The sequence below is a fragment of the Triturus cristatus genome, chromosome 2_2 (genome assembly GCF_964204655.1).
Source record: "Triturus cristatus chromosome 2_2, aTriCri1.1, whole genome shotgun sequence".
NCBI lineage: Eukaryota > Metazoa > Chordata > Amphibia > Caudata > Salamandridae > Triturus > Triturus cristatus.
The window spans coordinates 231,747,264-231,769,767 of record NC_140582.1 but is presented as its reverse complement, the minus strand read 5'-3'; the positions used below and the strand labels follow the sequence as shown (position 1 = coordinate 231,769,767).

The window sequence follows — 22,504 nt, the reverse complement described above, 5'->3', positions numbered from 1 at the left end:
AATCCGCTAGGGAGAGTGGCCCTCTATAAAATGATGATTCTTCCCCGGTTTCTCTATGTGCTGCAAAACACCCCCCTCTCCTTTCCGCGCCCTTGGTTCCGCGAGTTGGACGCGATGGTGACGAGATTCCTCTGGGGCAGCGGGAGGCACCGGCTGGCATTATCGACGTGCCGCATACCCACCTTTGACGGGGGCCTGGGCATGTCTGACCTCTATCTTTATTATCTTGCCACTCGCCTGCTGGTCGTACATGACTGGTTTGGGGGGGGGGTTGGTCTGACCCAGCCTATAGGGTGGAACTCGGTGAGTTGGGCTTCTCCGGTATCCAGGATCGTCTGTATGGCGCGTCCGTCCCCGCCTCTTGCCCGGATATCACCAGGGCCGTATTCTTGTCCTGGCGAGCGGCGCTCCGTCATACCTGCTGGACGGGGAGGCTGACCCGGGTCACGCCCCTGTGGCACGGGACATGGCTGCGTGAGGTCGCGGCGCTGGAAGGGTTTCGATCGTGGGACTCAATTGGCATTTCCCAACTGGGGGACGTCTGGCGGGGCGGGCGAATGTGTTCCTTTTCAGAGCTGCAGGCGCGCTTCTCCCTCCACTCCTCCCAATTCTTTAGATACCTCCAGCTGCGCCATGCTATACGCACCCACACCCCGCTGGACATCCGTCTGCCGGACCACAGCCCCCCGGAGGCTCACGTTATGCTGGGCAACTTGGGGAGGGGGGGCGTTTCTAGGATTTACCGCTCCCTCGTCAACTGCACCCCTACGTCCCTTGAGGGCCTTAAGGAGCGCTGGGAGTGCTGGGTGGGTCCCCTGGACGAGGCCGACTGGCGGGACGCCCTTATGGCCCCCCGCTTGGTGACGGCCTCAGCTCGGCTACGGCTTGTCCAAATTTATTACTTGCACACTGCTTATCTCACGCCGGCCCGCCTACACGGCTCGGGCCTCTCCGGGGATGCGGCTTGCCCCCGCTGTGGCTCCGAGCCGGCTGATTTTCTTCATGTGGTGTGGTCCTGCCCGGAGCTGGAGGGGTTCTGGAGGGGCATTGAGTCCGAGCTTACGGAGGTCCTGGGGTGGGAGGTGCCGCATGAACCTAGACATTCCCTACTGGGCATCACGGATGGATTGGATGGCACGCGCTCAGAACACCTGTTCCTCATGACGGCCTTGATGGTGGCTAAACGAGACATTGCAGCGGCATGGAAGCAGCCACAGCCGCCAACCGTAGCTAAATGGGGCGCCGGGGTGGACTGGTGTGCGGCGCAGGAGCGGACTCTCTATCAGGCACGCGGCTGTCCCAAGAAATACCGGAAGGTGTGGGGGAAATGGCTAGGCAATATACCTTAGCGGAGTGGGTTGGGGGGGGGGGGAAGGTTTTGGGAGAGGGTGGAAATGTGAGACGTGGTGGGGACTTGGAGGGCCAGACGTTTCTTTTTGTGGTACTGCTAAAAACAATAAAAACTTGTTTATCAAAAAAAAGAAAGGATACAGTTTTATGTTTGGGTTCAAAATATGATGAACATAGTGAGTCTCGTAGATTTTTGCTTCTCTTGAAGCTAAGTTGGGGTTGGTCCTTTACTACAGTTTTGACTGTTGGGTTGAGAGTCAGTAAGTTCCAGTGTTTTTTAAGAACCTTGCGTATATGGTGATGGCCATTATGAAAAGGGGTAAGAAACCGTATGATCGGTTCCGTCTCCTTCTTTTTCCTGTTTTGTAAGAGGTTGTTTCTGTCCAGGTGAGAGACTTGTTGTTGAGTATTTCTGAGGGAGCTACTATTATATCCACGTTGAGTAAGTCTTGATGTGATCTCTCTTGAATGTGCTTCAAAGCCTTGGTCTGAGCTGCAGTTGATTCTGGCCCTACGAAACTCTGATGGTATACTCTTGATGGTATGCTGAGGATGGCTGCTGGTTGCGTGTAAGATTGAGTTGGCGGCCGTAGACTTACGATGGAACTGTGTTTGTAAAAGGTTATCTTCAACGGAGATTTTTAGATCCAAAAACTCTATTTCACTGTTAGATATAGTAAAAGTAACATTGATATCCCATTGGTTGGGGGTCAGAGTTTTGATGAAGTTAAGTAGACTTTGTTCAGATCCTTGCCATATTAAAAGCATATCATCGATGTATCTGCCCCACATTACTATGTTCTCAGAGTAGTTGGTTTTGTTGTCGTTCCAGATCCAGTGACGTTCTACTTCTCCCATAAAGATAAAAGCGTATGGGGGAGCAAATTTGGCCCCCATCGCTGTACCTTGTGTCTGTAGATAGTAGGTTCCGTTAAAGAGAAAAAAGTTGTTGTATAAGCAGAATTCCAAAAATTCCAAGATCATATTGTTCCTTGCAGTGAAATGAACAGATCTTCCTTGTAAACATTTCCTTACTGCTGCTATACCATCAGGATGTCGGATTGACGTGTATAGACTGACAACATCGATGGTTGAGAGAAGATAGTCTGATTGCCATGTAATGTTGTTGAGCTTCTGTAATACATCCTTGGTATCACGGATGAAGGAGGGAAGATCTCTCATGAACGGCTGTAGTTCCTCATCAATATATGCCCCAATCCTGGAGCATATAGAATCGATACCTGCAATGATTGGTCTTCCTTTCGGAGGTGTAGCTGGTGTGTGGACTTTGGGCAGAAGGTATAGAGTCGGGGTAACTGGAGTCTCTATAAATAGAAGTTGTTTTTCTGCTGAAGTGAGCAAACCATTGTCATACCATTTGTTGAGTAAACAAAGCAATTTGTTTTGTATTTCCTTAGTCGGATTTTTGGTGAGTTTGGTGTAGCAGACAGGGTCTCCCAATTGTCGTTCAGCTTCTTGGAGGTAGTCAGATGTGTCAAGGAGGACTATGTTACCTCCTTTGTCTGCCTCCTTGATGATTAGTGATGGATCGTTTTTAAGTTCCAGTAGTGCTTGTTTTTCTTTCCGTGTTATGTTTTGTGAAAAATATTTTTGTTTGGCCAGGTATTTATGGTGTTCGATTGCCAGGTCTTTGTTGACTGCAGAGAAGAAAGTATCTATTGAGTTACCAGCTGGTAGGATTGGTGTGAATTGGGATTTGCATCTGAGCGCTGTATTTTTACAGTAAAAGATGTCTATATCCAGTTCTTCTGCCGTAGTTATTAAGGATTCCAAACCATCCGTAGGGACATCCGTAGACAGGTGTGTCAGTAAGTTAATATCTTCCAGATCTTTAGCTGAGAGATGACTTGTGATAGTGGGGTGACCTGTTTGTCTCTTTTGTTGAGTTCCGTCCGAGAAAAAAGAGTGTAATTTCAATCTCAGAGTAAATTTATATAGGTCCACTTGGGTCTGTACTAGGTCCCAACTCGATGTAGGACAGAAAGATAGACCCTTATTTAGTATTTGATGATGTGTTGGGGTCAAGATCTTATTTGAGAGGTTGACCACTAGGTTACATGGTGTTATTTCTGTTCTGTTGGTGCCGACTTGGTCAGTTCCTTGCTCCGTGCCCGTGTTTGCACTCCCAATGTACTGGGTTTTGTGGTTTGTATATTTGGTGGTCGAGTTCGATTGTCTTGTGCATTTCCCAAGCGATGTCTGCGTACTTCCTCGCGAAAATTTACATGTGGTCTTGTGTTTGTCATGTCTTCTGGTTGTTCTGTGGACTCTACATCAGATGATGGTATCATTTCGGAGGAACTGCTGGCTTGAGTCGTAGCAGCAGAAGGGGTGATGTTATCATACTTTTTTGCAAAGGTATAGACTCTGCCCTGTTGATAGTCTGTCATGTCTCGTCGGAATTTGCGATTTTTCCTTTGGATAATGTCTTCCTCAAAATCATCTAGAACTTTATTCAAGATGGCATAGTTTTTGACTGTGATGTCACCCCAATTTGCTTCTTCAATTGTTTTAGACAGTGTGTCAACTTCCAGTTTGTATTTGTCATACTCCTCTTGGGCAATATCAATTAGTTGTCTCAACATGTTATGGGACCGTAGAGTCCGGCCTAAACAAAGACCAAGAGTGGCACCACTGGCTATAAGGCCCCTTAACTTACCAAAGAACATACTACCTTACATGCTTGGCCACTATAAGAACAATAATGAACCTCAAATGTCTAAGGAAATTATTATCTAATATTGTCATATTATAATGTCGCTATGAAGTTAAAATCGGGTGACATATTGTTTATGACATATATGTGTATTCACTCAGCTCTGCCTAATGTCAGGCAACTTTTCTCTATGTTTTCTTCTCTCCCCTTGTTTTCTTCTCTCCCTTTTTTTCTTCTCTCTTTCAAAAATAGAAGCTACATTAACTTGACATTCTTTTACTGGCCCTTCATCTAGTCTTTCAACACACTAAGCACAAACCATATGCCTTGTAATTAAGCTAGCAACCAGTATTATCTTAATGTTTTCGAGCTCCTTCTCACTAAAGAATAAGCTAACTAATAAAGCTGATTGTACAAGCAGGATTCAATAGGGAAACCTATGCAACACATCATTAATATACTTAATGAATCACGAGTATTATAAGTCCTCTGCACATGTAATAATTGATCCCATGCACGTTTCCAATAATGGTCCTGGTCCTTTTAGGACTTTCTTTTGAACTGTAGGTATATGACTATCAGTGTACCTCTGAGACCTCACATTAATAATTTGCTTGAAATTAGATTTTTTCGTCCGACTAATTCTGAATATAATACGGTTCTGTTTCGATCAGGCATTCCTACTCAGTATTCCTACACCATAAGATGGCGTCGGAATTATAAACAGTAGTGTCATGCATATGAACGGCCATGTAAGCCTTCTCCAGTCGGCCGCACTCCAAAAGCGAAGTAACTGTGGTTAGGAATAACAGTGTAAATAAATAGCTGTAGCTCTAGTGTTTGATTCTAATATAAATTCGACCTATAACTGCATTACTTTTCGCTGCTGAAAACTGCGATAGGTAACTCCAACAAAATACGACTACACTACAAGATGGTGCCTTGAGTTACTAACATTAGCGCTGCATACACGTGATTGGCCGCGCTAGCCCCCTTTAAGATGGCCGCGGACCACAACGCTAACACATCGTGTTAAGGAATACCAGTGACGGGAATCTCTTCTAGACCCTTTTTCTCCAAAGCCGAAAGTAAGTAACCTGGCCTTACAGAGGCGACCATCATAATAGCAGCATAGACTCTTGGGGCCATCTATGATTCGTAACCTTCCCTACGGGTTTAACTCAGGTTCCCCTAATGAGATTGCTCACCCTATATGTCTGGAGAGCAAACTTAACCATTTACAATTCTCATATCGCCGGTTTCCTTTTTAAATTTCCCTGATTAAGCTCATGCAAAACTTGAGTATAACTGACTAGTCATGATATCGCGGCTGCTTAACCCCTTCGGTGCTCATGACGGAATGGTTCCGTCATGACCCACGGTTGAGCTGTGCTCATGACGGAACCATTCCGTCATGACCACACCAGCGCAAGATTCCGTCAGCACAGCGGCGGAATCTGCGCAGCATCGAAGGGGTTAAAACACTAATGTATAGCAACATGACTAATCTTCATTTACCTGCCGGCCCTTATACTGATTGGTTTTCCCTCCAATTTTTCCCTTATTTGGTTTCCATGCTTATTTTTTCCTTTTCTGGTTTCTTTCTCCTTTTTTTCTGGTTACTTTTTCTTGAATATGCAGAGGCTGGACTACCTGTATTGTACAGTGATTTTGGATCATGCTAATTGAAACATACGTAATCTCTTTGTGTACCAAATACTAAGGTATCAACTTGGTTTTACTGATTCACTTTAACTCGCACCTCCAACTTGACCACATATCTCACCGACGTATACTAATTAATACTGGTATGGAAACACATTTCTCTCCCTGCCTAAGTTGCCGTTCCATTTCGTTTGTGTCAGCCTGCCAGAACTTTGTGGAATTAACCTCACCTATTCACCATCACTAAGACTAACACCAACCAATCAATGAGGATAATCAAATAACATAACTTCCAATAATAATTCTCACTGAACGCGTCTCTTGAGCACTCCCCTATGGAATTGGGTCCCCACACATCACACAGTTATTTTTATTTTTCGAAATATCACCGGGTGCTCCTAGAACTTTTGAAATAAAACCCCTCACTTCTTGGACTCATTCCCAGTCTTTTCTCCTTTCTTTTTTGTACAGCCTTGAGAAAGCCCTGGCCAAAACCGTGCCAAAGGGGCGAAACACGTGTTGGCTGTCCATTTCTGTGATGAATAAATAATACTTTGGATTTACCAATTCACTGGATGATTTTTGTCATAGAGGGAGTGAAATTGACTCACTACCACAAGTACGTCAATAACCCACTCCCTCCCCTCCCAACCGATGGGTGCACCTATCATTGTGAAACAAAGGAAAGAGAAAAGGGGTGAGCTGTCTGCACTTATTGCTATTATAGAGTGTATGTGCACAAGTTTCCTGATACGTAGTGCTGGGGGGGAGGGTGGACAAGAAAATTTGGTTACATCCGTCTCCATCTGAACTCAGCTGCATGATTTGCCTTTTCTTCGGTCCTGTACGGGATTAGAATTTATGCAAGGGCCGATACGTGTCCACCTGTGTCAGGATTGCATCTTACTAGGCTGTGACTATGTCTAGCGCTTTGAAGGACTCTAATAGGAGGTCCCAGGTCATGACAATGGGCTTTTATCTCAGTCCGCGGTGTTCTTCCCTTCGCAAGGCTCCGCTTTCCGCCAATCCTCACTTCTCCATCTCCTCCCTCAAAGCAAGCATATTAGGCGGAACCACCGTTTTACATCATCTAGTTATAAGGCGTTTCGCAAGTATGAGCTCAGTTAGCCGCTCTGCTGGGTCCCGCTTCAGTGTGTCCTGCCTTGCATCCACCCTCCTCAAGTCACGGAGTATAGTTTGTCATGCTCCAATAACCGAGCTAATCAAAGCCCCCACCCTTGCTATCACTTTGAAGGCCTCCCACTCTATTTGGGGTGAGGAGGCTGTATTTGTATTAATTGTAAAGTATGTTTTAGTAGTGGTGGCCATGTGGGCGCAGAAGACTCAATCCTCCAGTAAGAGGGGGTTTAGCTTCTAAGTCGGGACAGGTGTGGGCACACGTCCCCAAGACATGGTGAGTTCCAAAGAATTATGGTCAGGCAGCATCTTTCCCAGGTAAATAGTGTGAGTGACTTGTGTCAGCAGTGATGGTGAACATAGTATATGATCAATCCGTGTATGTAGTTTATGCGTCGAGCAGTAAAATGAATATTACCAAATTCCCGCATTGTTAATGCTCCATGCATCTGCTAGCGACCAACCCTGAACCCAGGATAAGAGGGCCTTTGCTTGTTGGGCTGTTGCGGTGCCTGGCAAGGGGTGGTGTGAGCGGACCAGGTGTATGTCTAATACTGCATTATAGTTGCCGTCGAGTATCCATGAGTACATTGTCCAGTATGGCAGTGCTGCACTGACTGAGTCAGGAAGGTGTCTTGTCTGTCTTTGGAACCAAGAGGCTACACACTACAACTGGTGTACCATCCAGTTTGCCCCGGATTAGTGTGTAATTACCATTAGTGTCTATTCGTGTGTCTAGTGCTTCAAAAAGAACTCCTACTTTGATCCACACTGCTGTCTCCCTTGCAAATACAGAGTATGAGGTGTGGAATATCTGCCTTCGCCATTTCTTCCGGAGCTTGTGGGCTTCTTAGGACGTCAGGTGCGTCTCTTGTAAAAACACTATTTGGAACTTTTGCACAGTTGGTCATACATTTGATCGTGCTTATGGACCGAGCCCACCCCCCTAACAATCTGGTGTTGTGTATCGTAGTCATATGAATCATACATGATATGGATAGTGTTCACACGCACTACCAACTGGGTCACCTGTGTAAGAGTAGTTACTGAAGGCACACCCGTCTTGCTTGCCTAAACTATAAACATCGAATTCCCCAATACAAGGTCCAAATTGAAAACTGTGTTCAACCAAACAAACATTGTAACTCAACAACTGTAGTGATCTATGTGCGTTCGTCTGTGGGGTCATAACAGACGCAGTGACCAACTGTATTGTCTTGTGTGGCCTTAGGACATATCCTATGTTGAGGGCCCCCCGGACCCGAGACCCACCCACTCTCCCACCCATAGGATAAGTGCATGGTATAGTATGAAGCCTGCCCCTGACACCCTGTTAGTGTTAAAGCATAATGATATTGCATGTCATGGTCCCCGGAGCATTTAAGGAACCCAACCAATACATCAGCCACATCTGGTATTACCTGTACATAGTCTTTTAGGAAAGTAGGAAAACTCAGTATGTGTTACCACTTAGTCCTCAGCATTCCAGTGTCCTTTTCAGTCAAGTGGTTAATTACCTGTTTGTGGGGTTATGGTTGGAAATAGAGCAAGGCTGCTTTCAGAGTCTGTATGAGGTGTGCCGTCTGACGACGCCTTGTCATCGGGTAGGGTCCCGGTCTCTCGCAGAGCACTGCTTGTCGACCCTCCTGCATCTGTTTCCGCATGGATGGTAAATCTCCGCCCCATGCTGTAGGGCGCTGTTTAGTACACCTTCGCAGCATATTGGGTAAAGGTGAGCATCCAAAATTGCTAGATCCATAAAAGTGTCCTCAATCCATGGCCTCTGGGTCATCAAAGAAATTGCTAGTGTGCTTGTGGATGATTTTGAGGCAAGCAAGGAATAGTAGGGCGTACTTAAGATTGAGCTGCTGAAGGTGTTTCTTGACTCCTTGGTAAGAGACTCGCTGACAAAGGACATATATAGTACAGTCCGGGAATAGAGAAATCCTGACATTCTCATGTTGGACTGGAGCTTTTCCGGTGCCTTGCGGAGTAGGGTATCCCGGTTTTGTAAGTGAGGATCTGGGCCACTATTGGCCTGGGCGGCGCTCCTGGTGTCTGACTCTGGTGGGAACTGTGGTTCCCTTTCCACGCTAAAAATCTCAGTAAGACTTTCTGCAGACAGCACTGTTTGCAACCAATGTACTATAAATTGAGTGGGGTGATTGCATTCATAGTTTTCAGGCAGAGCAATTATTCTCATTTTGTTACTTCGTGAGCACCCTCCAGCATCTTTGACCCATTCCCACAGTTCCGCAACCTGATGCTGAAGCCAGGCAACGTCAGGGAGAGTCGTTGTATTGATTTTTACCTTGTCCGACAATTCTTATGATCCGCCCTGAGAAGACTCACATCATTGGTAGGGGGACCCAGCTGTTGCACCAGGACCGCCCGGGACTCCCTGATCGCTTTGAGAATGAGGTCTAGCTTGTCTGGGGGGGGGGGGGGGGGGGTTGGGGGAGGGGTGTGTGAGGGTTTCCATGGTGGGAAGCACAATATCCTCCGAGGGAGGGGAGTCTTCTGTTCCTCTAGTTAGTGACCCCACTGAGAGCCCGTGGTCGGTTGGTTTCCCCTTGTTGTGTCCCATATTGTGGTGTTTGTCAACTTTCGTCAGTCTTATCCGTACAGTTCGTACAGGGCCTTCCCAATAAGGGGGGGGGGGGGTGGAAGGCGGAGGCGTGGGCAGCAGGTCCTTCACTCCGCAGTTTTTCTCTTACAAGAACACCAGGTGCAGAGTACCGAGGGATGGGCAAGGTTGAATTCTAGGGGAGCGCTTATACGGAGAAATCTGGGCAGGGCAACGCCACCAGCTCCAGGTGGACCCACATGCCCCTACTAATTCCCTGGTCAACACAAGTTATATAAAAAAATAGGGCCTCTTTTCAGCAGCGCCTGGTCCAGCCGTCCTTGCGGGGGTGCATAATTCCTGGGAAAGCACCTCGGCCACTGCAGTGTGCTTACACCATTCTCCAGGAGGCAATAGTTAAGTATTTCGGGCCCATCCAGTCCTGTAGAGTTGCCGCTGCCAATCAGGGCTCCATACAGCCCTCCAGGGAGCGCCTCACAGCTGCATACAGTGCTGAGAGGACAGCGCCAGGTTGCTATTCTGTGTGCTTATCTAGTTTCCCATCCCAGGCCCATGAAGCTGGCGGCATCACTTGTCTGTCCAGTCGGGAAGGACACTCATCGACCCCCATGGGAACGGCCGGTCTGTATGCAAAATATCTCCACTCTCCTGTGAGCGGGTTCCGCACGTTATCGGGTCATGTAGCACAACCACTCAAGATGTGAAAAAGGGCCCGGCACTACAGAGGGCCGGAGCCACAGTCACCCCGGGACGTGGGGGGTGGAAGAAAAACAGAGGGTATGGAGGCAAGCTCACAGAGTCAGACGGCTTCCTCACACGCTCTTGTGGCGCTCACCTCGGTTTCGATGTTCAGAGCGCAGGGCCTGGCACGTTCAGGCCGGTGAAAGCCGCCCAGGGGCGGACTACACCCCGGCACACTGCTCTTCAGATGAGCCCGACACCAGTCTTGCTCCGCCCCGCAGTGCGGCCCGCTATCATAGGCCAAGTGGGGATGCAGCTCTCTGTGGTGCCAACCCGTGAATCAGGGTCTGGTCAGTAGGGCCCAGTCGTCAGTGGCCCTCCATCGCCCCAGCCCCCATACCAGTAACTCTTCTCCTTGGGCCCCTGGTGTGAGACCGGATTCCGTTCTGACCTTTCGTCTGTCTGTGGGAGTTGGGGTAGGGCTCCTTCAGTTTCCGTTAACGGTTGCTCTTCTCAGGAGTCACACTTCTCCCCAGCTGCACAGTCTGCTGCGCATAGCGGCCTCGCCTCCCCAGCCATTTCCGCCGGGCGACCTCCGGTGCTGAATCCTTTTTTGCTGCAGTTCCACAGTTATCAGATGTTGGCTCTGGTATTCCGAAGCTCGCAGTCAGCTGGGCCGGGCTCACGTTGATCGCCCTAGTTCGTTACGGAGGCCGCCACGGTGTCCCCTCAAGCACTCGCAGGTAGAAGCTGCATTCAGTCAGTCCCGGTGCGGCACTGCCTATCCCAGTCTCAGTTGGAGTACAGCCACGCCAGTGCCGGATCTCAGATAGATGGCCGGCAGTTTCATCCCGCAGAGTAACAGCAGTGTCCCTCTATGTGTGCTAAGGGCAAATGGCATTGTAAGATGGCTGATTTGGCGGGATTGGCTGGCCCAGACCCAAAAGCTCTCCTCTCATGCGTCAGCCATTTTCAGCTGTTGGCCACGGCCCCTGCGTGGCAACTGGCTCATTAAGAACGGTGTACAGAATGCTCTGGCTTCTGGTTTGGATGTTGGCACGTTTATCCTTGAAACAGTCTGGGCTTATAACACGTTCTGCATTGTACTACTGGTGTGACCCCTTTTTCTTTGTTGAGGGGTAGAGATGTGCATACGGCATTTTTTCCGTCATGGTCACGGAATGGTGGGAGTGTTCACTTTAATAGAGATGACATAGCTTTAAGGGTGCTTAGTAAACAGGCAAGCATGCTGCATAATTTTGATATTAAACACTGCTGTGCAGAAGTTGATCTTGTGGTAGTTGTTTGGGTCATGATCAAAAACCCTGTCAGAGGTAAGAAAGGTGTATAGAAGTGTTCTGCGCCTGTACAGGTGGACAGAGTCAGTAAAGGTGCTGCACTGGTCTTGGGAAAATGTTGATGGAACAAGAGGCAACTTGTGAAGCTTACGTCTGAACAAGTGAGCATAATACGCACGAAGAAAGGACTTGTTCGTAGTTCTGACTGGGAACAATGGTTGCAACCTGGTTGTGTCCAGTCAGAGGTTGGCAATAGTGCTGTAGCAAGTTAGTTGTGTGCTTGGGAAAGTTATACAGAGTGTACTAATTTGCCTGGAAACCAGTATGGAATGAGTTCTGTGGGGGCTCACATTAGGAAGGCTCCAAAAACGTTTGATGATTATGTACTTTTATAATGGAAACTTAAATGTATTTGTGTGTCCTTCCTTACTAGTTAATTCTTATGCATTCCGCCTACTTTCGTATTGCTTTTGTACGTTTTATTTCAATTGTACTGTTTTTGTTTATTAAGGGGGAAGGTGATGTGTTAAGTGTATTGTACTCTTTTCAAGGCATTCCATGCATGCATGTGAACACGCGCATTATTGTTGTGATTTAGGTTGTTCGCACTCGCAATGTGAATGGTCTGTGGGGATTCCAGCCTTCCATCAGAGAGCGGTTGGGATCCATACCGGCTCGACGTGTTGCGTGGTGGGCCATTGGTTTTTTTGTGTGAAATTGTTATTGTATTTATTGGTGTCCAGAATCATGACAGAATCATAACAGTAGTTATTCATCGCAGGAGATTACACAGAACTGTCAATACATTTCATACAACGTTAGAACATGGTACAGCATAAATCTTGCTTTAGGAGATATAGTATCATATCCGGACACAGCCTCTGGATCTGGAGGATATAAATCATAACATTAAACTCTTAACGACCCCCCCTCCCCAGGGTCGACTGAAGGAAATCCCCTCTGTACTTAGATGTTCAAAGTCAGACTATTGTTGTAGATCTACTGCAGTCTTTAACTCCGCAGTGCTTTCTGACATTACCACCACCTCAGGTCCAGTATGGCCTGGCTGAGTCCCATTCATCTCCTGCGGGGTAGAGACCTCATTCGTGTGGACTTCTGTAATCATGGCATACCAGGACCTCGCATCATCCTCTAGCTTTTCGTCCCTCCTAACTTGTTTCATGCGGATTAGCTCTGCTGTTGCCCACTCCCGTACGTCAGTGGCCCAACTCTCCATCGTAAGGGGCGTCAAGCTCATCCATCTTATTGCTATCCTCATTTTGGCCAGTACCAACCCTAGCTGGAGGAATTTCCTAGTAAGCGGTTTCCCTTTAGGTCTAGGGAGGAGTCCCAGCAGTATCTCCTTGACCAAATGCAGCAACACCCATCCAGTAACCCCTTGTAAGCGGTCTAGCACCAACCCCCAAAAGGACCTAAAGTCCGGACAGTCCTAAGTCATGTGTAAGAAATGTGCGTCCAAATAACCATGTTTGGGGCACTGGGCAGGGCGGTCTGGGTATATTTTATGCAATACTCGTGTTGTCAGGTAGGTTTGGTGGACAATATTAAATTGAGTGAGCTTAAACCTGGAATTGGAGCTAAATTGCTTGACCCCTTCATGTACCTTTTTCCATTCCGAAACTCGAAAAGGTTCCTCTACTATCACCTCCCATTTAGCATGAATCGGGAGGGGATCAACAGTGATGTCCTATATGAGTGCCATGTAGATGTGAGAAATGAATCTACGTCCTCCTGCCAAGGTCAAGATAGCCCACAGGGTGGCTGATTTAAGCGGGTCCTGTGGAAACACCGGCCACGAGCCAACGGCGAATATTTTCACGTACTGAAGGTACTGTCCCCTGCCCAACTCAAACATAGATTCCTCTGCCTCCCTTGTAAGGAATTGGTGGTTAGAGTACAGATCTCCCATCACGTGACAACCCCCCTCCGTCCGTTTATTGCTATACATGGTAATGTAATGTATTATAAAAAGCATTTTTATAGCGCACTGTCACCCTACGGTATGACCTATACGTTTGAATGGTGTCACCGCCCACTACAGGGCTTCCGAGAGATAAGGCGCCCATTTCACCACGGTCCAAATCGTGGCTTCCCAGGCCGTGGCCACCTGCCGAACAATGTAGGGAAACTGTTCGGGCACCCTCGATCCCATCATGAGAACGACAGGAAGAGGAGTCCCCCGGTGAGTACCCCCCAAAAGTCACCTCTCCCATTTGTCGTGTTCGTCCAGCCAGTGCACCGCGTGAGGAAGCTGTTTCACCATATAATAGAAGCCTATTCTAGGGACCTCAAGCCCCCCTTGTTCCCACGTCCGCTGCAATGTATCTAATTTAACCCTTTTCCTTTTGGATCTCCATAGTAACTCCACTAGAAGGCGATCCAGCTGCCTAAAATAAGTCTGTGGTACGCGGTAGAGGGAATTCTGCATAACATACAGATAGCGCGGGAGGATCACCATTTTTATCAAGGCAACTTGGCCCATCAGAGATAACGGCAAGTCTCGCCAGAATGCGATCGATTTGTGGATGCCCTCTACACACCTCCCTATGTTTCGCTCCAGATAGGCTGCTTGTGTGAGTATTAGGGGTGGGCGGAATTTGCGTAATCGCGTTACGCAAATCTCCGCAAAACGGTAAAAAATCTCCGCGAACACGCAGAAATTCCGCGAACACGCGGAATTGCTTGTTTGCGATACTTTTTTCCTGTTCGCGATCGCTGTTTGCGTGCTCGGGGTGAAATATCTCGCGAACACGCATATTGAGAACGCGAACAAGCAAAAAACTTCGCGAAGTCGCGGAACGCAGATTTTTGGGCAATTTCGCATTCTCCGCGGAACGCGAAATTACCCAAATTCCGCAAATTCCGCGAACGGAACGGAATTTACTGCCCAGGCCTAGTGAGTATCAGCCTGATCTCTAGGTAACGTTCCTCATCTCCAACCCAGTGCATTCCCAGCGGGGGCAACAACTCCCCCTCCTTGTCTGCCAGAGTTCCCATGAAAAACAGTTTAGACGTCCAGGGATTAAGGCACAGTCCCGACACCTTCCCGAATCCGGCCAGCTCCCCAAGGAGCACTGGTATTGGTTCTTCAGGATTACGAAGATACACCAAAGTGTCATCAGCGTACATTGACACCACGTGAGTAACAGCTCCCAGCTGAATTCCCCATCTCTCCATCTTGCTTCTAAGCGTAATCGCCAGGGGCTCCATCACGAGGGCGAACAGAAGCGGCGATCAGGGGCAACCCTGTTGAGTACCCTTCTGGAGCTTGAAACTATCCGACACCTGGTAACGGAGGCGCACCCTGGCCTTTGGTCCAGTATAAAGCAGCTTCAATCACCTTATATATGTTTCCCCTAACCCCATTCCACCCAGCACCTTTCACATGTAGTCTCATTTGACAGAATCAAAGGCCTGTTGGATATCTAGGAGACACAGAGCCCAGCCCTCTTCTCGCAGGCATGGTGCGTGCCATATGTGTGCGGGTCTACGCAAATTATGCGTGGTGTTCCGACTAGGGATAAACCCAGCCTGGTCTGAATGGACCAGTCAGGTCACGTAGGGAAGAAGACGTGTCGCCAGCACGCCACTCAGTATTTTCTCGTTGATGTTCAGGAGAGAAATTGGCCTATAGGAGGCAGGGGAAAGGGGATCTCTATCTGGCTTAGGGATCATGGACACCAATACTTCCATCATAGTATCAGGTAGTGCCCCATGGGCCAAGGCTTCATTAAACACCTCCATTAGATGACCAACTAACTGTGGAGCAAATATTTAGTAAAACTCTGCTGGGAGCCCATCACTCCTGTGGCATTTCTCTAATTTCAGCGCCTTAATCGATGGCTGTATTTCCTCTCTGGAAATCGGCACCCCTAGCGTCTCTGCTTCGTCATCCCCCAAAGTGGGAAGCGTTATGCCCTCAAGGAAACCCTGCAGCTCGAGCAGCCCAATCCTGGCAGTAGTCGAGCAGGTCTGTCGTAAGTGTGTCAGAAATTCTTTTAGTATTGCGTTCTGTGTGTACACCACATTCCCCATACCGTTACGAAGCTGCAAAATAGGTGTGTGATCCATCTCCGTCCTGATTAATCTGGCTAAGAGCGCTCCCGATCTGTCCCCCTCCATATGTAACCTCTGTAGGTGGTGTACCTGGGCTCCTCTAATCGGCACCAAGCCTCTATGAGTTCCTCGCGGACTCGCGTCTATTCCGCCAAATTGGTCGGTGTCCTATGAAGAGTGTCATCCAGGGCTTTCAGTCGTTTTTCCAAAGAGTCTATATCAAAATTAAGCTGTTGTTGGGCTCCATACGTGTTTCTCATGCACACCCCCCTGAGGACAACCTTCACGGCCTCCCACTCCATGGATCTATTGGCTGTCGACCTCCAATTCTCCCCAAAAGTAGTGCTGCATGGGCCTCCGCCAGCATCTGTGCATATGGTGGATCCGTGACTGCCTCCGCACGAAGACGCCACAGCGGTATGGCTGGTCGTCCCGACCCGCTGGTGAAGGTCAGTAACATTGGTGCATGGTCAGATAAGTATCGAGGAAGGTAGGAAATGGCCTCCGTTGTGGCAGAGAGACCGGCTGAGAGGCAGCAGTGGTCGATTCGGGAGTACGTGTTTGAAAGTGAGTGACCCCAAGGATGTCCCTTCTGCCCCTGTGAGTCCGACTTGACCATCCAACAGACGGCATGACAAAATGTATTCCTGTGTGACCCCCAAGTATCCCCAACAACCATTTGGGCGTTAAATTACCCCAACTCCCTCTCCCCCCATGGGCAGTAGTATGAATTCCAGTATGCAAATCTTGATCCACCTAAGAAATAGTACACTCCGCCCCATACCTCCCCCTCCCGTCCCTGAGAACTCTTCAACTTCAATGTCGTTGCCCCTGAGCTATGGCCCAGGTCAGCCATGTCTAGGACACAGGTGGCAAAGTCTAAACAGCGCTGTGCAAGAAACCGGACTACGCAGGGGTGCAAGATCGTTCTCAAGCTTCCCCGTCTGGCCTGTCTCTGGTGAGGGGGGTCACCACTCCTACGGCTGCCCCCGACCATATTGTAAGTATCAACCTGCATGGCCCCCAACATAAACATTCCTATTTAGTACAAAAGGGTAGAGAAAAATAAAAAGGCCACTGAGGCCACACAGGTGTCCTCAATTATCAGGTCTCCTGGTAACCCCATCAGCAGTTCTGCCGATCAGTCCCTCAATGCCCCCTTCATGACCCACATGCATAGTGAACTTATCCGTACAGTTCCACTTCCCTTTGTGCCGCTTGTTGAATTTATTCTTGGCCACTGCCTTGATCTCCGTCCTCAACATCCATGCCTGAGGCCGATTCCATTGAGTCCGGTACGATCTCTGTATCGGAGGCCTGTAGGGTACCGTCCTGGAGGACAGTGATGCGTCCAGAGCTCACCACCCGTTGATGCTATACCATTCGCGTTTATTGTCTGCGGCCCCTCAAGGATCATTTAATTGCCGCTGCCCTACTGGAGGCCGTAGAAGATACCAGGTGTCTTCCCTCCGGGGCTCTGACATCTAACCAGTCACATGCCTCCTCCACTGAGAAAAGAACAAAGTACGACCTTCACTCTCCACACAGAGTTTAGCCAGGAACAGAAGGCTGTACTTCAGGTTTAAGTCTCTCAGTCTCTGCTTAACTGCGACAAAGGTCTTGCGCTGCTCCTGGACCCTCTGGGTATAGTCTGGGTACACCGATATAGAGTTCCCCACGAAGAAAAATCACCATCCGCTGTGAGAGAGCTTCAGGAGAAGATCCCGGACCCTGAAGTAGAAAGTTATGCAATGATAGCGCGGGGAGGCGCTTCAGGTCAAGGGGCGGCCACCAACGCTTTATGCGCTCGTTGTCTACTGAAAAACTTTGACAACTGTTTGGGAGCCATTTCTCGCACAATTCCACCGCAGGGCCCTCTGCTATCTCAGGGAACCCAACAAATCTCAGGTTCCCTCTTCTCGAGCGTCCTTGAGTCCACTGCTTGGTCATCTAACTGTATCACTTGTTGCTTCAACTCCACCACCGTGGCACTAAGGTTTTTCACTTCCTCATTCAGTGCATCCGTGTCTTTCTCTGTGACAGTCACTCTATGGCCACAGTGTCAATGTTCTGGACCATGTCGTCCCTGGTCGCCTGGATGGCTTGAAGAACATCCAACAGTGTGGTTGGGTCCACGACCGCTCCCTCCGGCGCCCCTTTTCCCAATGCTGGATCCTCATCTCTAGGTTCTGGTCCCTGCGGTATGGGCTGTGCATAATTCGATATTTTGTTGGTTTGTGGCTTCGTCACTTTATCCTTCCACATGGTGTGCAACGCGCGGTGTCTACACGCGCGTGCAGACCCCTTTTTCTGACGGGGAACTTCCCGGGTGTCGTGTATCCAGAATCCTTGACACCCTGCAGCTTGGCACCACCCCGCACTGCCCCCAGCACTATCCCAGGCACTCAATGGGGTCCCCCCTCCAGGATTTCCTCGAGTAGGCATCTCAGTGACCCACTCAGGGGCTCCCATACATCAGAAAACCCCTGAATGGTCCGTTCCATAAGCCACCGCCACCTATGTTCCTTTTCAGTCCCCGGGGTGTAGGCCCAACTCTTTCCGGGGAAGACTCCCTCCTCCTCTCAGGTGCTGCAATCCGGGCCCACCAGGACCCCCGGGCCAGGGGGGACTCCCCCTTATTCTTCCGTTGGCCTGGGGCTCTTGGATCGCCTCCCTAGACCTCTCAACGTTGTGCAGCGTTCAGACAAATTGCCTCTAGCAAGGCGGGGCCAGCACCAGCGGATCTTCAGCTGGGCGCCCACGTCCAGTGGCCCAATCCCATACTTCAGGGCAGTCCGGTCCTGATGATCGGGTGGAAATGGCCCCCAACCACAAGCGCTGCCGAAACACCTCCGGGCCCCCAGTGCCTCGGGGGATTCGTATCCTTACAGGGACGGACTGGGCCTTCACCGCCCCGGCAGCTTCACTCACCCCACTAGGCCACTTCAGCGCCAAGGACCAGTCGCAGTGCAGCGCCGTACCCGTTGGTCCCGTTCCTCTCCTCAGGTCCGTTACAAGTAGGTCCCGACGCCTACAGGGACCTCAGAGCGTGTGCGCCACCCGGACTGAGTCCGATGGGCTCCGAGGCTCAGCGTCGTAACCCAGCCGCGCCTTCATTTACAAAATGGCGCCGGATACTCATCCGGCCCGGGGCTCCGATTCCGCACACAAGGGGATCCAGGCAAATCTTGATCACTCCAGTGGCGGTGGGGGGTCTCAAGGCATCCAAGAGACCAGTTTGTGAGTCAATATGGGCCAGTAGTGTGAAGGATAATTATAGAGGTTCGGGCCCCCTCTCGGAGTACGTCTACGCGGCCATAGTAGCAAGCCACGCCCCTGTCGTGGGTCATTGGTATTTGCATTAAACTCACCTCTTCAGTTCTACGCTTAGTGGACATTCCCTTATTACAACAATGATCAAGTAAGAAACCAGTTGTTTTAGTAAGTACATTGTTCAACAGGTGCAAGTTGAAGACGGACAACTCATTTTGGTGTCTGAGTGATTACATTACCTCTGGCCCAGCCAACAGCAATCATTACCATCCAGGCATCCTTGAAATGGCTGTTCGCATGTGCAACTCCAGCTAAAATCTTTCTTGTCCTGGTCATTTCCTTCATTCCTGCTAGCACAACACGTACAGGTAGGAAGGAGAAAAACTGGTAGACAATATCTCCTGGACAATAGAACACCAGGAACCTGTAAACACAAACACATAAAATACATGTGACAATCATAATGTACTGCTGATATATAAATTTCATTATTTCTAGTCACAAATAAACAGCTTGTTGAAAATTAAAGAAACAGGAATGTCTTAATAATCTGATAAAACTCCCAAAAAGTTTAATTGGAACTTCTACTTTGCAGTTGTGTGTGCAAAGAGAAGGAGGAGTGAAAGATAACTGTAATACAACAAATTATTTGCCTATCATTGTTTCACACATTATTAAATTTCTTAGTAACCAGTCTTTGAGCACTATGAAGAATGTGGAAAAAGGCAAGAGCAGAGGTTAAAAAGGCTCAGAAGCTACTCAAAGCCAGAATGGAAATCACACGAGGGCAAAAAGGCTTAAACAAGACAATTGTGATAACCAGAGTAAGCTAGTATATAAATACATAAGGTCAAGCACTAACATATGCTCAGCGTTGTATATCACGGAACACAACGAGTTATGTGTCATGCTTTTCTTTTATTGTTATTGAGTACAAGAGAGTAATTCAATTCAATTCAAATACTTTATTCAACACTTAAGTTGTAAAAGTGACATAAAACAGTGTACACATGATTCCAACACAAATTTACATTTAAAAATACATGTTGTAAAATAGCATATAATAAAATTATCAGTACGCAAGGATACATTGATAAACCAGCCCACATGATATATCAATCCAGTCAATTACCTGGTGAGGAGTCACTTTGGCATTTAATCAGTTTAGACCGAATTGCCCAAGCCCACTTAATATATTTTGACATTGCAATAGTAATGATCGGGCTTGGGTCAGTAGACAAGATTCTCATAGCTACCTCATATCTTCGGATGCCCATCAATCGGCAAACAGGTAGTACCCATTTCTTACGTGGGATGGTATACAACGGACAAAAAAAGACAAAGTGACTCATAGATTCAGTCTTGTCCAAACACTTTGGACACCTATTTTCAGACCCCGCTGCCCAATGGGATGTAAATGAGCGCACCGGGAGTGTGCCTATCCAAAACTGAAAAAAGAATTTACGATCAGACGGTACTTCAATTAAGCTCCAATATGGTTCCAGTCTGACATCAACCTTAAATTCCAGGAATCTGCCGGTTAGAGTAGATGAGCACCCCTTAGCGAATGATTCTAGGCCGATCATCTCCCAATATCTAATTTTCAAAGAGTCTTTTGAGGGGAAAACTGCATTAGAAGGGTCGTCCCATAGATCTCTCAGCCCCATGCGATATAGTAATAATTTTACTGATTTCAGCCATTCAATCTTATGGGAAGTATCTTTTTCTTTAATTTCCTTTAGGCCCGTTGCATAGTGACCAAGCTCATCAGTTGTCCATACCCTACACCAGTATAGCAAGGGACGCAGATATGCTACGTCTTGCAAGGATTTTAAGCCAGGATCACAAAAAAGGGGTCTCAAGGGAGTGCTCTGGGGAACACCAACAGCTTTCCGAATAAACTCCTTTTCCATGGTATTTAAACGCTGTGGATTTTTACCATATCCCCACAACTCAGACCCATACAGTGCCGAGCTACGAATCTTCATCGTATAGATCTCTAAAAATGGCTCCATTGGTTGAGACTGCGAGGTTTTAAAACGTTTCATTAACATACCAGTCTGTTGTTGGTGTTTTAATAACGAAAGATCTATATGGTTATTCCAATGCATATTTTTCTGCAGAGTTACTCCCAGATATGTAAATGCATCTACCTGCTCTAGTGGGGATCCATTCATAAAAATTACGCCTTTAAATGGCCTATACATTTTGTTGGGTCTAGGACCATTAAGCACCATGAACTTGGTCTTTGCGACATTGATTTCTAGTCCACGCAATAGGCAAAACTCTTCGAAACGCCGCAAGGTAAGCTGGAGGCCACTCGGAGTTTTCGAAATCAGCAGAGTGTCATCCGCGAACATGAGGACCGGGACGCGAGCTCCTGCCAAAGCTGGGGCATCAGTGGGGACACGGGAGAGGAACTCGGCCACCCCGTTGACGAAGAGTGAGAACAGAGTAGGCGCCAAGACGCAACCCTGCCGCACACCCCGCTCCACGGGGAAGGAATCCGTGACCTCTCCCGGTCTACCCCAACGTACCCGAGCGAAGTTGTCCTCATGTAGGCGGATGACAAGTGCCAGCAACTCCGGTGCCATCCCCAGCTCCCTGAGTACCTGCCACAGTTTGCCACGCGGGACCAGATCAAATGCCGCCCGCAGGTCGACAAATACTGCGTACAGGACGCCTTTGTCCAATACCACTGTCCTCCAGTATAATATTAGGAATCTAAAAACCTGGTCAATGGTGCTGGTCTTGGGACGAAAGCCAGCCTGTAGATGGCTCAAAATATTAGCATCCTCCATCCAGGACTGGATTTTGCCCAAGACCAGCCGTCCAATGATTTTTTGTATGGCATCTATTAGGCTGATAGGCCTGTAGTTGCCAGCCAAAGTCTTGTCCCCTTTTTTGTATATCAGGACTATTTCAGCGCCTTTCCAAGATTGAGGTATGGCCATGCCCTGGGCAATAGCATTGGCCAGATAGGTAATGTAAAGGCGCCATCTCTGTCTATCATATACAAACACATCTACAGGAATTAGATCCATACCCAGTGCCCGACCCAGATTTGCAGTATCGAGAGCTCTATCTACCTCTTTACTGCTAAAAGGTGGCTCACTATAGAAACCGAGTTCATGTTCAAATGGGCTATCATCTCTGCCTTTAGCATATTGACATTTAAAAAACTTTATCCAGGAGTCTTGGGGAACGCAATTATGTGGACTTTCTATAACTTCCCCCCTTTTCCACTTAAAAGTGTCCCAAAACTTCTTTTGATTCTTTCCACTACATGTTATCTTAAGATCTTGCCATTCGCTCTCCTCCCACTCTTTTTTGGCGTTCCATTGTACCCTCTTATAATTGCTCCGTGCTTGCCTTATTTTATTCGAGTCCTTTTGTTTAAGCGCAGTTCCTAGTTCTTCCCGGGCTTGTTTACAATTACTATTAAACCAATTCACTTGCTTTTTTTTATAAGACCGTTTTACTAAAGTTGTTTCACAGAAATAATTTTTGAGTTTAGCAAAAAATGTAGTGTGTATATTCTCTACAACTAGGTAGGGTTGGCTATTATTACAATCCATCCCCATTAGTATCAACACCTCATCCAGACTGTTTTTTATATTGTCCACAAGATCGGGTTGTTGTAAAACTTTTTCCCACTTCAGGTGGCGTTCATCATTTGTTAGCTGAGTAGGCAAACCTTTCATAGTAGTTACTTTTTCTGATCTTTCTCCCATTCCTGATCTAAAATAGGCTACTAAT

The 22,504-nt window shown here is 48.0% G+C and overlaps 1 protein-coding gene across 1 annotated transcript in view; it reads right to left on the bottom strand.

Moving 5' to 3' along the window:
• TMEM38B (transmembrane protein 38B) overlaps nucleotides 1–22,504 on the bottom strand; it is a 388,019-nt gene that overhangs the window by 152,948 nt on the left and 212,567 nt on the right. Inside the window, exon 3 of the mRNA XM_085641281.1 lies at nucleotides 18,985–19,169. Coding sequence (XP_085497407.1) covers nucleotides 18,985–19,169 — 185 coding nt within the window. The remainder of the gene's footprint in view (nucleotides 1–18,984; nucleotides 19,170–22,504) is intronic.